We start from the raw sequence: 16,590 nt of genomic DNA, 5'->3' as shown, positions 1-16,590 counted from the left end.
AACCAAAATTGAATTTGCCTGAAAGCTCCAGTTTTTCTGAATTAATCCAATTTATATTAATTTGATGAATTAATCTAGTTTACTAATTCTTCCTATGAATATATTAATATATTAATCTTATAATGTTACTTCTAGAAATTAGTGAAAATTTCAGCATTTAAAGCCCTTATAATGGGACTTCTGGCCAAGGTAGAGGCGTAGGTAGGTATACTTTGCCTCCTTGCACAACCAAAAGAAGGACAACAAATTTAAAAACAAAAAATAACCAGAACTACCAGAAAATCAAACTGTATGGAAGTCCAACAACCAAGGAATTTCTTAAAGGAAGAAACATTCATCCAGACCAATAGGAGGGGCAGAGATAAGCAGCCAAGCTGGAGAGGACACACGGCAAGGCACCACGTGGTAGGTGAGGCAGCGGCTGGCAGAGTAGTCAGTGCCACATTTGCATGCGGATAAACCAGGACGAACAACTGGTGAGTAAACCAGACCACATAACCCAGGGTTCCAGGACAAGGAAAGAAAGCCTCAATACCTCTGACTAAAAAAACCTGTGCAGGTTGCGGCAGTGGGAGAAACTCCCAGCCTCACAGGAGAGTTTGTTGGAGAGACCCACAGGGTCCTAGAACATACACAAGCCCACCTAGTAATCAGCACCAGAAGGGCCCAGTTTGCTTGTGGGTAGCAGAGGAAGTGACTGAAAGCCAGCTGATAGTTAAACTAGCAGCACTGTTCCCTCTCTGACCCCTCCCCAATATACAGCTCCACAACCCAGTGTCAGGGCTTGCCCAACCCTTTCAAATACATAAGGTTCTGTCCCTTACAAAGTAACAGGCAAGCTGAGAGAAAAGATATGGCCCAAATGAAAGAACAGATCAAAGCTCCAGAAAAAATACAACTAAGTGATGAAGAGATAGCCAACCTATCAGATGCAGAGTTCAAAACACTGGTAATCGGGATGCTTACAGAAATGGTTGAGTATGGTCACAAAACAGAGAAAAAGTAAAGGCTATGAAAAGTGAAATAAAGGAAAATGTACATGGAGCCAACAGTGAAGGAAAGAAAACTGTGACTCAAAACAATGGTTTGGAACAGAAGGAAGAAATAAACATTCAACCAGAACAGAATAAAGAAACAAGGATTCAAAAAAATGAATGATAGGAATTTCTGACACAATTTTAAATGTTCCAATATCTGAATCATAGGGGTGCCAGAAGGAGAAGAAAAAGAGCAAGAAATCAAAAACTTATTTGAAGAAATAATGGAGAACTTCCCCAATCTGATAAAGGAAATAGAGTTCCAGGAAGTCCAGGAAGCTTAGAAAGCCCCACAGAAGTTGAACATAAGGAAGCACACACCAAGGTACATCATAATTACATTACCCAAGATGAAAGAAAAGGAGAGAATCTTAAAAGCAGCAAGAAAAAAGATGACAGTTACCTACAAAGGAATTCCCATAAGTGTCTCCTGATTTCTCAAAAGAAACCTTGCAGGAAAGAAGAGACTGGAAAAAAGTATTCAAAGTCATGAAAGACAAGGTCCTACATCCAGGAAGACTATCCAGCAAAGCTTTCATTTAGAATGGAAGGGCAGATAAAGTGCTTCCTAGATAAGATCAAGTTAAAGAAGGTCATCATCACCAAGCCCTTATATGAAGTGTTAAAGGGACTTATCTAAGAAAAAGAAGATCAAGAATATAAACAGTAAAATTACAACAAACTCAAAACTATCAATGACCAAACCTAAAAAACAAAAACAAAAGCAAAAACTAATTGAGTAAACAATTAGAACAGGGACAGATTCACAGAAATGGAGATCACATGCAGGGTTATCAGTGGGGAGGGGGAGGGGAGAGTATGGAAGAAAAGGTACAGGGAATAAGAAGCATAAATGGTAGGTACAAAATAGACAGGGGGAGGTTAAGAATAGTATGGGGAATGGAGAAGCCAAAGAACTTATATGTATGACCCATGGATATGAACTAAGACCATGGAATGCTAGTGGGAGCGAGAGTATAGGGCAGAGGAAAATAAAGGGGAGAGAAAGAAATGAGACAACTGTAGTAGCATAATCAATGAAATATATTTAAAAACTAAGTAAATAAAGGTATTACAATGGTATAACTTTGGCCACATTATAATTATCCTGCAACTTTTGTATCTTTTTCATGTCATTTAAAAATTTTTACAAACCTCAAGACATTTTTACTATTCTTTATCAATAGTAAATTGTTTACCGCTACAATTTTATATTTAAAGTATATAATAAACAAAATTTGGTGTTTTGTATTGATATACTTAGCTTGATTTCTTCTTTGAAAATTCCATTTACATGGTGAATATATATGAGATTTGAGGTACTGGTATAATACTGAAATTTCAGATGATATGAAAAATACTTTTTGAAATGATAAATCTTTTTGTAAGAAGACCAAACTACCCTACAGCTTTTAGGGGGGAAAAGTATTATAGAAAGTGGCAATGGAAACCAATGAAAACTATGTAGAAATTTGAAAGTGATTATTTAGTATTAATTGCTACAATTTTATAAATAATTAGAAGAATTAATAACTTAAATATACTACTAGAAAGTAGGAAAAGGAACTAAATATATTAAAATGTTGGCAAAAGACAAAACAACTTCTAAAATGATTTGAAAGAAATCAGTGTAAACTGGCAAATCCTATTATGAACACCTAAAATGTTTGTTTATAAGAGTATATTCATTTAATATATTTAAAATAGTATATCTATAAACAAATATTTAAATAATACATAAATTAGGTGACTTTGTCTTTAAATGAATTAATCATTCTCTGAGTTGATTTTTGACCAACTGATTTTCGGTCAATTGGTCTGGAGCTCTTATCCCCTAAAGTATGTGTGAGAGGGAGGACTGGCCAAGGTCTTGGGGAATAAACCAGAGCCTGGCAGTCCTGGCACTAGGGAGGTAGTGAGCTCACTGGGGAACTTTGTCCAAGAGCAGCAAAATCATCATAAGGGTGACTTACTGTCCAGGAGCATCTTGTTCCAGCAAGGCCCCTGCTTTTGTTATCCTCCTTTTCTGCTGTCATTCCTCTCTCTCTCTTTATTAGCACCTTTTATCTCATTTCCCTAAAGCAAAACCCAGGCTCTGCAGAATGCATCATAATCTCTGTATCACATGTGGGCCAAGATTTTTTGAGTATAGTATTTGCAGCTCTGTTTCTGATTCAGCCATTCAAGGATTTTTAGGACCACGCATCTGCTTAGGACTACTCGGCTTTGGTGTCTTGGTTGGGACCAATGAGGCTTGGATGAGAATCAGGACCACGAGGCTTTGGAAGTGCTCCCTTTTGCCACGTGGAGGGTGCTGGGAGGACTGTGAGCATTTGTGGGAAAATTTAGTTTGTGTTATTTCAAATGAATAATAAATTCCTTTCCTTTTCATTGATCTCTGGTATTAAGAGACATCTTTCCTCGGGCAGTGGGCAAAATGAACCCAGATAGGTGGGGAGGAACCCCCTGTAGACTGTAACAGTTTTTGATTCAAGGATTCAGATCTTGTTATACAGCCTTGGGGAGGGACAGCATCGTTATTCAAATACAGACATTTGGTAAACATGGGGCAATGGGACTAAATTCACCAACTGATACTTGGTTCAAGTTGATACTTGGACTACTAGTTGTAAAGCATAAAGAGATGTGATCTGAAAAGCACTTTTGCTCAAGGAACAAGTCAAGTGATTATAATTTCACCTTTTCTCCATTTGTCAAACATCACCTGTCTCCATCAAATTAATTAGCCAAACTCGTATCACCTACACCCACCCATCTCCACTCTACTAGGACCATCATAAAATTATAGATAATAAGCTTTCATAGAATCCCTTTTCTGTCTTCGTTTTCTAATCTTTTTTTATTTCAGCTTTATTGAGGTATAATTGACAAATAAAATTATAAAATGCTTAAACTGTACATTGTGGTGATTAGATAAATGATTACATTGTGAAAGGTGATTACATTGTGAAAGAATCCCCCTATCTACTTAATGAATACACTCATCACCTCACATACTAATTTTTTTTAACCAGAACATTTAAGTTCTACTCTTTTTACAAATTTCAGTTACATAGTAACAAATAATATTACAGTGTTATCAACTATACTCATTCTGTTTTACCTTTGGTTTTCTAATCTTGGGGACAGTTTGTTGGATGAGATACTGTAGAGCAGAATACCAGCTCTCTCATTTGAAATGGCAATCTGAATTCTCCCTTCCCATGCTTTCTCAGTGCCATGGCTTATGGGATGAGGATGACATGACTGAAAGTGGCACCGACAAGGAAGAATCAGATGATGAGCTGTCTGCCAGTCATGGCAGAAGGGCCTCCTCTGATTCCCTGAAATCCATCAACCTGGCTGCGTCCACAGAGTCAGTGCACGTATCCTTCCCTGAGCAGCCGACAGCCGTCCGGAGGAAGCGTTCTGGCAGCAGCTCCCAGATATCTGACAGATCCACTAGCTTTTCTTCAAATAGGTCCCAAAGAGGTACCCCTGGGCTGGAAACACACCCTGAGGTGTTTCGTTTTTCTGATGCTTGTGTGCTTGTGTGCTTGGGGCAGGGGAGTCTGTTAGATACTATCAAGGAGGCAGATATTGTGATGTGAAAGGAAAGTGCTTTGAAATCAGACCCAAATGCAAATCCTGGCTCAGCTGCATGCATCATGTGGGGCAGTCACATCGTTGCTCCAAATGTGTATTCCTTCTGAAACTTACCCAAAACTGTGTTGTCATGCCTTGCATAATGACTTTTCGATCAATGATGGACTGCATATACAACAGTGGTGTATCATATGGCCCAGGGGTGTAGTAGACTCTACCATCTAGATTCATGTACCCTCTATGTTGTTTGCACAACCATGAAATTGCATACTAACACATTTCTCAGACTGTACCTCCAATTAACTTATAATTAATTAATTGGGGTATGACTGTATTCATCTTCAGAATCTACTTTTCAGACAGATACTAGAAGGCCATGTTATGTTAATTTCACAGTTACAGAAATTGAGACATGATAAAAGGGATGGGTCGTCGACCCAATCTGAAAAACCTGCAACCTAGGACCTCATTCAGCACAATAAAAGCTGCTCTTCCCATGCATTTCTTCCTGGGACAAAGATCATATAACAATCCAGGAAGGATTCAGCATTGGGCGTAAAAACCTACACATGTGTTTTACTGCAGAAGCAGAGTTGAGAAAGCAGATTCCAAATTTTCAGTCACTATTCTTACATGTATGTGTGTTCTTCCCTCTGAAACAGTATCCCTCTGCCCTGTGGGGCCCAGGGGCTCCTGTGATATACATGTCAATAAGCCCACACCTCACAGTGCATCTTGATTTCTTTTTATTTCTAGGCAGCACAAGCACTAGAAACAGCAGTCAAAAAGGGAGCAGTGTTTTGAGCATCAAGCAAAAAAGCAAAAAGGAATTTTATATGGAAAAGCTTCAAGAACATTTAATCAAAGCAAAAGCATTTACCATAAAGAAGTGAGTCCATGCAAACACTTGGGTTATGGGGTTTTTTAGGCCTGAGGAACTTTGGGAAATAATTAATAACAATTATTTCATATGTACTAGGAGTGAAGAACAGAGAAGTGGCTCTCAGGTTACAAATATCATCTTTTTAAGGGAGGAAAAAACCACATTATTATATTGTTTTTAAAGATCACTTTTCAATAATGAGATTTATTTTTATATTCATTGAATTTATAAATACACATTTTTTATTTGAATAGGATAAATAATTTCAGAAGCTCACAGTATGTAATTCCAGGCTTTATCAAGGAAACATTTACTGGACAGAGAGGAATTTGATGCCAAAGCTGGAAGGGCCTTTAGACATACTCTCTCATTCTAGAGAGGGGAAACTGAAGCACGTGGTGGAGAAATGGTGTGACCATTACCATGTAGTTGGCCTCCAGCAAAACTCACAGGTTCTTCCCAAGTGTCAGGGATGCAGACAAGCAGCAGATGTGGAGGCAAAGTAGAAGAAAATGCAGCAGGGCTGGTCCTGAATATGGGACCCAGCCAAGAGGGTCATCCACACCTGAAGAGGGCCTTGAATTGAAGGTAAAACCCAGAGCACAGTAAAGATAGGGCAGAGGCTGGACAGACAAGCCAGAGCCAAGAGGACACAGTAACAAAGGACAGAGCAAGGTGAGCTGAAAAGCTCAGGGCAGTACCTAGGAACCATGAGAGGCCTAGAACCCAAAAAGGGGAGGGGTAGAGTTGCCTAATGATGTCCTGGTATCCATCTTGTCAACCCTTCAGATCTAAGCACCTCATGTATTCCCATTTATTTCTCACCCCAGTCCTGTGCCTCAGTCTTACTATCACCTTCATTTTACAGAAGAGAAAATGAAAACATGGAGAGTTAAGTAGCATGTTTAAGTTCTCACAGGAGGAGAGCAATTGAATCAGTTGATAAACCAGGCACCTAAATTTCAGAGCATTGTATCACTTGATTATGTATCAGTCAAGAGACAAGGTTTGTGGTCCCACCAGCAAAAAGGGTTGTAGTGCTTGCCTTGGCAATGAACTTGTATATACTCTGTTGAAGCAGGAGCCATCCCCCAGAAGGATTGCCCTGAAGTTGAGAGAGGGAGGTCCAATTTAGCTCAAAAGAGGAATGCAGAGGAACAGAATGATTGTGGTATCTGGCCATTTCTTCACTTGTGCCTCTCCTGAAGTCAGTGGGTGGGGCCTCTGTTTTTCAGGACTCTGCAAATATATGTGCCCATCAGAGAGTTCTTCTACAACCTCATCCACCCAGACTATAGTGCTGTAACTGATGTGTATGTGCTTATGTTCCTGGCTGACACTGTCGACTTCATCATCATTGTCTTTGGCTTTTGGGCCTTTGGGGTAGGTAAAGGCCACCAAATTCCAATGACTAATAATGATACTGTCCTGTGAAACACCACTCAGGCCTGAACCTGTTGTCTCTTCCCAGAAACACTCAGCAGCAGCAGATATCACCTCTTCACTGTCTGAGGACCAAGTCCCTGGGCCATTTCTGGTGATGGTCCTCATTCAGTTTGGAACCATGGTGGTAGACCGAGCACTGTACCTCAGGAAGACTGTACTGGGAAAGGTCATTTTTCAAGTCATTCTTGTTTTTGGAATTCACTTCTGGATGTTCTTCATCTTGCCTGGTGTGACTGAGAGGTAAGATCTTTAGAAATTGGAGCCATGGGCCCATTTTAATGCAAACATATATGATAAAGTTATGTATCACCACAACAAAATCACCAGGTACAGACAGAGTCATGGCAAAGCCGCTTCACACATAGGAAATGTTAGAGGTTGTAATCACTATTAAATTCAGTATAGATCCAAAGAATGAATGGATTCCCCAAAAATGTTTTCATTGCATGTTCATATGTATTCATAAAAATAGGGTTTTCAGAATAAGAGAGGTGACAACCTTAAGCATCAGAGCAAACCTAGGATCATTATGTTGTGATTGTTTCTGCACCTTAGTACAGCAATTTTCAGCTGGTGTGCTGCAACACAACAGTGTGCCACAAGAATTTTTAAAACGTACAATACTTGACTATTTAGTCAGAGGCACTTAATCTCTTTTCCCTTCTATTGTAAATTAAAAAATGAGAACTTTCAACATAATAATGGCTGTCCGATGTGAGTTAATAAAAATTATAGCTAATATTTTGTCAGGCAAAAAATATATATTTTTGCTGTGCAGCAGAATTTTAGTAATTAGTTTATATGTGCTATCAGATGAAAAAGATTGAAAATTGGTACCTTAGTAGATACAGAAATGAATTGGGACATGATCTTAGGATAAGAGTACCTATGACTGACGTATGAGAAGTGAATGTGAAAAAATATAGACTATTTAACTGATAGAAGAAAATCTAGCAGATGGTGGGGACAGATGATATAGTTTCTGCCACAAATGGTACAAGTGAGGGGTAAACATAACATTTGAAAAGTGCCTGGCAAACTCAGCCCCCAGAGGAGGAAAAGTGCAGGCCCATGAGGCCATGATACTGCTGCTCTTACCACAACTCTTGCTGGTGGTCAGGATGGGTTGGAGATGGGAGGTTTAAAAAGAGTAGCCTAAAGTTTGGTAAGGAAAGGCCTGGTAAGATCCTAGGAGGCTGCTAATGCCATTTTTCGCTCCATCACCTTAAACCCTAAGCATCTTCTGTGTTGACCTTCTTCAGTTCTCCAAGGGCACCACATCCTCCCAAATCTCAAAGCCCTTCTGCTCCCTCCTCTGCTCTTCCATCTCTAGCCCACAGTACCTCTTATTCACCATTCTTTAGATCTGTCACAATGTCACTTTTCCCAGGTCTCCTCTCCCCAAGCCACCACCCAAAATAATATTTGAGGCAGATTTGGTGTTTAGTGCATGAACAGATGAATGTGTCAATTGATAACAGAAAAGCAAAGGACACAGCTATAAACAGGAACTATCAGTTCTCTTAAGTAATAAAAATATATGGTCCACAAAAGGAGAACATGGAAGTGCCCACATAATGTAATAGGAATGATATTTTTAATAAACATATCATTAAAAGTCTTTTTATGTGCAACATTAATTTGATCTTATACATCAGAGTCATTTAATAGTGACACCTTATGAATAACATGTTGGTGAGGCTGGCTAATACTATTTGTTTGGAAGTGTGAATAGAAAGTAATAAAAATAGATTTTACTTGTGTGGCTCATAAACTGGCTCAAATGTAATTCCTAATGAGGAAATCCAAATCTGTTCTAACAATGCTGAAGCTAAATGTCCTTTCAAACCTGAATGTTTAGGCTCTTTTTGACTTTAGCATAGCAATTATTACTTTGTAATAACTAGTGGCAATGAAAAATATTTTAAAAGTAAAAATGAAATCAAGATCCTTTTTCTTGAGTCTAAAGTAGAACTAACTAAATAAGTTACCTCGAAGACTCCCAGTAGCCCAGTATGTCTCCTGTTCCACACTTCATTTTGGAAAAGTAAACATATCTCATGTGATAAAAATAATTCAGATTAAAGCAAGCAGTTTGTAAAAATATTAGAATTTGCTCATGAAAATGTTATAAATTTTATTTGTTAGTTTTTAAATTAGAATAAATTTTCTATAAATATTTAGTTATAGCTATCTCTCAACTCAGAGAAATAAACCAAATTCAGCTCCCATGGTAGAAGGATGATCAATGTCGACATTTAAAAGCATCAAATAGGTAATCTCTACCAGACCTCATAGAAACTCCTATTTTCAGAGCAGAAAGAGATCTTAAAAAGATTTCTAGACCTACTGTATAATTTCACAGATTAATATTGGTGAAACCCAAACAGAAGGTTGATCTCCCTAAAGTCATTCAGCTAATTATTGGTGAGACCAGATCCGAATCCCAGGCCCCTTGGCCCCTACTGTACACTGTACCTACTGTATACTACACCCCACCCCTCATGGGAGGCATTCTGTACTTGATTTCAAGTGTCTTTTAAATTAACAAAGTTTACTATTTCATTGTGCGGTGTCAAAGGATTTGACTATTTTAATCCCAGGAGAGAGCTCCAGAGCACAGATGTCTGCTACATCCTTACACAGAAGCCTCCAGAGAAACTACTGCTTCCAGAAATACAGCAATGGTGAAGGCGCAGAGATTCACATTAGTGGGATCAATCACTAAATAGTTTCATTGCTCCTGCCTGTATTAGTTTGCTATTGCTGCTGGAACAAATTAGTACACCCTTAGGGCTTAAAACAATACAAATTTATCATCTTACAGTTTTGTAGGTCAGGAGCTTGGTACAGGTCTCACTTGACTAAAACCAAGGTATTGGCAGGACTGCACTTCTTTCTAAAGATTCTAGGGGAGAAGCTTCCAGATGTGTCCACATTTCTTGGCTCACAGCCCCTTCCTCCATCTTCCAAACCAGCAACAGAGGGTCCAATTCTTTTTTCATTGCACTTCTCTGACTCTTCCATTGTCAAATCTCCTTCTGACCACAGCTGCAAAAAATTCTTTCCCTTTAAAGACTCATTGATTAGATTGGGCTCACCTGGATAATCTAGGATGTTCTCTTAATCTTTCTTAAGGTCCTTAACCTTAAACCCATCCGCAAAGACCTCTGGCCATGTAAGGTAACATATTCATAGGTTCTGGAGATTGGGACATGCATATCTTTGCAGGGGTGCCATTATTCTATGTACCACATATTCTACCAGGCTTTCATAGAGATTAACAGCATGGAAACAATACCTTCCAAATAAAATATAGCTGAAATGTTTGTTGTAATGACTCAATGAGTGAAAGCTTCTCCTCTGGTGACTTACGATCATGCATATTCAATTCAATTTCACATTTATTGAGCACCTACTGTGTCTAAGGAAGTAAACCAGGTGAAGAGGGTATGACAACAGCATGAATACAGCATGAACTCATCCCCATGTGGGAAGGCCCACACAATGGGCTCCCAGGGTGCACGACAGTATGATAATCACTAAACCTATGACCACAGAGATCATTTCTCTGCTGATCTCATCTTTGAGCCTCACCTGATGGCCATTTCTAATGTGACAGGTTGTCCTATGTTCATTTGGGGATATTTAATTCAAGATATATTAAGATTTGTAAACTTTTGCTCTTCATTGACAGCATATCCGTGACAAGATAATCTTTTAACATTTCAAATTATGCTGCCATTACTTAATATCCAAAATTCATTTTTCCTCCTTCAAATATTGTTATTGAAAATTTAATTCATTATTATGAAAATAAAACATTTATTAATAGCCATATTGCCTAAGTCATTTTAAAAAAGAATAAAAGGAAAATAGATTAGGAGTCTTTTAAGCTATACAGATGAAAATTATAGTATTGAACATCAGAGTGCTCCAGTATCTTGAATAATTAATCTGATAAATGGCCTTTTCTGTGTATACACCATTGTTGAGTCCACAAACATCCAGGAGTTGTCTGAAGTTTAGAAAGCACTTTGGAGTAGGTGCTGTTGGAGTCATAGAGATAACTCTAGCCTCTAGCAATAAAACATGTAGAGACCACAAAAAAAATCTTCCAGTGTAAGACAGCATTAATGTCCCTAGTTAGATTTAACATGATTACTTCAGGAACTACAGATTAACTACTACTTATTCCCAATTGACACATTTTAAGGTTGTAGGAGGGGAAAATTATCTAATGAGTAAACATGTGTTGGTCCTTTCATAAGAAATAGAAGGCAACACAGTTTTATGTCTTGAACTATAACTTTGATAGGTATAGAAGAAGTCTTCCCCATGCCAATTCCATATCAATGACCTGTAAAATCTAAGGGCATGTCCCTGGAGAGCTAAAGGATATTCTCTCTGAATATTCTCCAAAAACAGTTTCTAGAAAGAGTGAGGGAATGAATAGTTGATGTGAGGCCTCCGTAGAGTATCTGATATTTTAATTAATGACTTGTTGAGTGTTAGGTCATGGTCAAACATAAATAGTTAAATTAATTCATTAGGTTCTGAAATAAAGCTGGATTTTTCAATAGAGGAGACATTTATAAGCAATATTTTTTAGTTCTTCAGCTGTTGAGATCTGTGTAGCAAACCTTAGGTCCCCTAGATATATAGGCCAATGCACTCCTGGCTTATTCTTGGATCTTGTCAACTAAATATTAGCTATTTCCAATTTAAAAATAATATATTTTCTTTTAACAACAAAATTAAAAGTTAATAAGATGATCCAAAATACAATATTAAGAGTAATACACTGTTTACATTTAAAAATTCAAATATCTCTCTTAATTTAAACACAGGGAAGATTATACTTGGGTATTACAATGTCAAAATATATTTTTTTAATTTCTTTTAAAAATCTGTACTTACTATTTTAGACTCTTGAAGAATACTACATTTATACAAAGTAAAAAAAAAGTGTCCTATTAGGTCATCACTCTTTGAAAATATGTTCCAATTTTTTTTAGTATGAAATTTAGTTCCATTGTTCCTTCTCAAACTTAGGCTAACATTCATAAACTTTACAACACTATGATTGTACATTTTGCTTTCCTTCTTTGTTGAGCTTTCATTAGGACCAGGGTAGCAGCAGCATCCACGTTGTCAGAAAAATTTATTAGCAAAATTACTTAGCAATTTATTTTAATGATAGTCTAAACAACTGACTAATGCATTAATACCTTAAAGGCATCATTCATAGGATTTTTTTCTTTTTTAAAGGATTTTTTAATTATTTGATTTTATTACCATACCTGTGACCTTTGAAGTGATCAACTAGTATAGTAAGTTCTTTAAAATTAACTTAATTAGCTTAAATGCTAGAGGAGGAATTAGAATTTTTTTAAATTCTAGAATGGTATCCTTTTATGAGAAGGGTATTCCATTCCTTCACTTTTCTGAATTTTTATATTTTAGGAAATTCAGCCAGAACTTGGTTGCTCAGCTTTGGTACTTTGTGAAATGTGTTTACTTTGGGTTATCCGCCTACCAAATCCGTTGTGGCTATCCAACACGAGTCCTTGGAAACTTCCTTACAAAGAGCTATAATTACGTCAACCTCTTCTTGTTTCAAGGGTAAGGACACACTCTATGTTGTCACGGTCATTCACAAAGAGGAGGCTCGAAATTGAAAGTCATTTTGTTTCCTACCTGGGAAGGAACAGAAAGAGGAAGAATGCTGATGTACGGGAAGGTAGATCATCATGGAGTTCTTGCAGTGTTTAGCAAAACACAGGCATGCTTCTTGAAATACATTTTTATGTGTGGTTACCACACACCTGGCCAGAATGTTGTTCTAGGGTCATCCACATGGGTTTTCTATTTCCATATCCTGCATAATTACTGTGATAATATTTTGGAATATATAACTGTTAAGTATTAACATGCTTCAGGGCACAGTGAAACATATTATTTGGAACCTAGACTATTCCTAAGTCTAGGAATAGACTGAAATTTTGCATGTACAACAAGTCCATCCATTGAAAAGGGTCACTTATTTCCCCTAACATCAATGGGAATGCCTTGTGACTTTCTTACTTCTGGTAGTAAGTTAGCTGTCAGAGGAAGTATATAGCTCTTCCATGTGAGAATTTAATTGGTAGCATCTCTTCTCCATTCCCTCAGAAACTGGAACATGGCATAAAAAGTCAGTCTGCTCCTAGTTAGCACCAAATCTGGGAACTGGGGAGTTAGTCATAGGAGAGGTGTTGAGCATGATCAGATGTCATGAACCTCCCTGTGTGGAACAATGTTTCACTTAGTACTATCTTGTGTGGAGTACTGATAGTTCTTCAAGGGTTTGAATTAGTGCTCTCTCCACAAAGCTGGATAGCCCAGGGTAGAATTCCAAGTGGTAACCCAACTGTTGTGTGGGCCCTGGGATGAACCCAGGTCCTCCGGCCTGAGAGAAGCTCTGTGTCAGTCAAGAAACCAGGAACAGTCCCCAGATTCAAGAAGAGCCCATGCCAGCCCATTCCCAATTGAAATATAACAGACTAAGCCAGAGTCCTGTTAGCCTTAGTCATCTATTAATTCTACCAGCAGTGAGCTCTACTGTGTGCCCCCAGTGGAATGTTTCTTTCCTCTGATGGCTCTCATATTTCACTTAACAAGTGTATTACCTTTCCTAGCTCATTCAGCAGAAAATCCTCAAAAATGCAATAATCCTATGACCAACAGATTTTTGTAACATGAACAAATAAATGTTTTAAAGAGTTAAATTTGGGGGAACTTACAGCCAAGATGGAGGTGTAAATAGGTACACTTTGCCTCCTCACACAACCAAAAGAAGAACAACAACAAATTTAAAAACAAAAAACTAACCACAACTGCCAGAAAACCAAACTGTATGGAAATCCAACAACCAAGGAGTTAAAAAAGAAACATTCATCTAGACTGGTAGGAGGGGATGAGATGGGCAGCCAGGGCAGAGAAGACACAAGGCAAGGCAGCCACTAGAGGACTGGGCAGTCCGACGTTTGCATGCAGATAAACTGGGAAAAACAACTGGGGAGTGAGACAGACACTCAAATGAGGGATCCACCACAGGGAAAGAAAGCCTCAAAAACTCTAGTTATAAAAACCTATGGGGATTGTGGTGGTGGGAGAAACTCCCAGCCTCACAGGAGAGTTCATTAGAGAGACCACATGGTCCTAGAACATTCATAAGCCCACACACCTGGGACTCGGCACCAGAAGGGCCCAGTTTGCTTGCAGGAAGTGGGGGAAGGTATTGCAAGTTGCCAAGTGCTTAGCAAACCACATTGTTCCCTCTAGGACCCCTCTCCCAAATACAGCTCCACAACACAGCCATCTGGGTGGCCCCACCCTGGCGAATACCCAAGGCTCTGCCCCTGACAAAGTAATAGGCATGCTGAGACAAAAAAAAAAAATGTGGCCCAAATGAAAAAACAGATCAAAGCTCCAAAAATAAAACTAAGCAATGAAGAGATAGCCAACCTGTCAGATGCACAGTTCAAAACACTGGTAACCAGGATGCTCACAGAAATGGTTGAGCATGGTCACAAAATAGAGGAAGAAGTGAAGGCTATGCAAAGTGAAATAAAGCAAAATACACAGGGAACCAACAGTGAAGGCAAGGGAACTGGGACTCAAATCAATGATTTGGAGCAGAAAGAAGAAATAAACATTCAACCAGAACAGAATGAAGAAACAAGGATTTAAAAAATGAGGAGAGTCTTAGGAACCTTTGAGACAACCTCAGTGTTCCAACATCTTAATCATAGGGGTGCCAGAAGGAGAAGAGGAAGAGAAAGAAATTGAAAATGTATTTGAAAATATAATGAAGGAGAAATTTCCAAATCTGGTGAAGGAAGTAGACTGCCAGGAAGTCCAGGAAGTGCAGAGAGTCCCAAAGATGTTGGACCCAAGGAAGCACACACCAAGGCACATCATAATTACATTACCCAAGGTTAAAGAGAAGGAGAGAATCTTAAAAGCAGTAAGAGAAAAGATGACAGTTACCTGCAAAGGGGTTCCCATAAGACTAAGCTGATTTCTCAAAAGAAATTTGCAGGCAAGAAGGGGCTGGAAAAAAGTATTTAAAGTCATGAAAGACAAGGTCCTACATCCAGGATGACTCTATTCAGCAAAGCTATCATTTAGAATGGAAGGGCAGATAAAGTGCTTCCTGGATAAGGTCTTGTTAAAGGAGTTAATCACTACCAAGCCCTATTATATAAAATGTTAAAGGGACTTATCTAAGAAAAAGAAAAAGATAAAAAAATTGAATAGTAAAATGACAACAAACTCACAACTATCAACAACCTAACCTAAAAAAGCAAAAACAAACTAAGCAAACAACTAGAACAGTAACATAATCACAGAAATGGAGATCACATGGAGGGTTATCAGTGGGGAGAAAGAGGAGAAAGAATTGGGGAAAAGGTACAGGGAATAAGAATCATAAATGATAGATACAAAATAGACAGGGGGAGGTTAAGAATAGTATGGGAAATGGAGAAGCCAAAGAACTTATACGTATGATCCATGGACATGAACTAAGGGGAGAGGGGGGATGAATGCTGATGGGGGAGTGCAGGGTGGAGGGGAATAAAGGGAGAAAAAAATGGAACAGCTATAATAGCATAATCAATAAAGTATATTTTTAAAAGTTAAATTGTGGTTATTTGCAGATAAGGTTTTATATATAAAAAATACCAAAGACTCATTCCAAAAACTTTAGAACTAATCAACAAATTCAGTATAGTTGCAGAATATGACATCAACATATGAGGTCTGTGTGGAAAAAGCCCAGCCATTGTTAATATAACAAGAATGGTTTGCAGTTTGCACAACACTGATGTAAACTGGCAACCAAGGACTGAAATGTGCATGCATGAACAATGACAACTTCACTCTACTAGTCAGTAGGGGCGGTAGACGCCATTTAGTGAACATGTGCACTGTATGTCTCATTCAAAATGACTGAGAAAGTAGAGAAATGCGTCTACATCAAATTTGCATTAAGCTTCAACATTCCTCCATGGAAACTATTTGGATGATTCAGAAAGCTACGGCTACGGGCAACTGGTGATTGGCAGCTTCATCATGATAATGCACCGACTTACGAATCATGACTCCTGAAGTGTTTTTTGGTGAAACATAAAATCACCCAAGTGACTCAGCCCCCACATGGCCCATATTTGGTGCCCTGGGGCTTCTGGCTTTTCCCAAAATTAAAATCACCTTTGAAAGGGAGATTTTGGATAATCAATGAGATTCAGGAAGATATGATAGGACAGCTGATGGCCACTGGGAGAACTATGTGTGGTCCCAAGGTGCCTACTTTGAAGGGGACTGAGGCATCATTGTATTAAGTATGATGTTTCTTATAACTTATATCTTCTTCAGTAAATGTCTTTATTTTTCATATTACATGGCTGGATACCTTCTGGATAGACCTCATACAGAAATCAATTGCATCTATATACACTAACAGAAACATCTGAGGAAGAAATAAAAGTTCTTTCATTTACAATATCAAAAACAATAAAATACTGAGAAATAAATTTAACCAAAGAAGTGAAAGATTTGTATAATTTCTAA

At 38.2% G+C, this 16,590-nt stretch overlaps 1 protein-coding gene across 1 annotated transcript in view; it reads left to right on the top strand.

Moving 5' to 3' along the window:
* Positions 1-16,590, top strand: part of PIEZO2 (piezo type mechanosensitive ion channel component 2) — a 427,386-nt gene that overhangs the window by 387,225 nt on the left and 23,571 nt on the right. The window contains 5 exon segments of the mRNA XM_036009325.1: positions 4,274-4,529; positions 5,400-5,532; positions 6,762-6,909; positions 6,998-7,212; positions 12,439-12,597. Of these exon segments, the coding sequence (XP_035865218.1) occupies positions 4,274-4,529; positions 5,400-5,532; positions 6,762-6,909; positions 6,998-7,212; positions 12,439-12,597 (911 nt within the window).

This window comes from Phyllostomus discolor, chromosome 9, assembly GCF_004126475.2.
Source record: "Phyllostomus discolor isolate MPI-MPIP mPhyDis1 chromosome 9, mPhyDis1.pri.v3, whole genome shotgun sequence".
NCBI lineage: Eukaryota > Metazoa > Chordata > Mammalia > Chiroptera > Phyllostomidae > Phyllostomus > Phyllostomus discolor.
The sequence above is the reverse complement of the archived record's forward strand: the minus strand, read 5'-3'. Positions and strand labels throughout refer to the sequence as shown.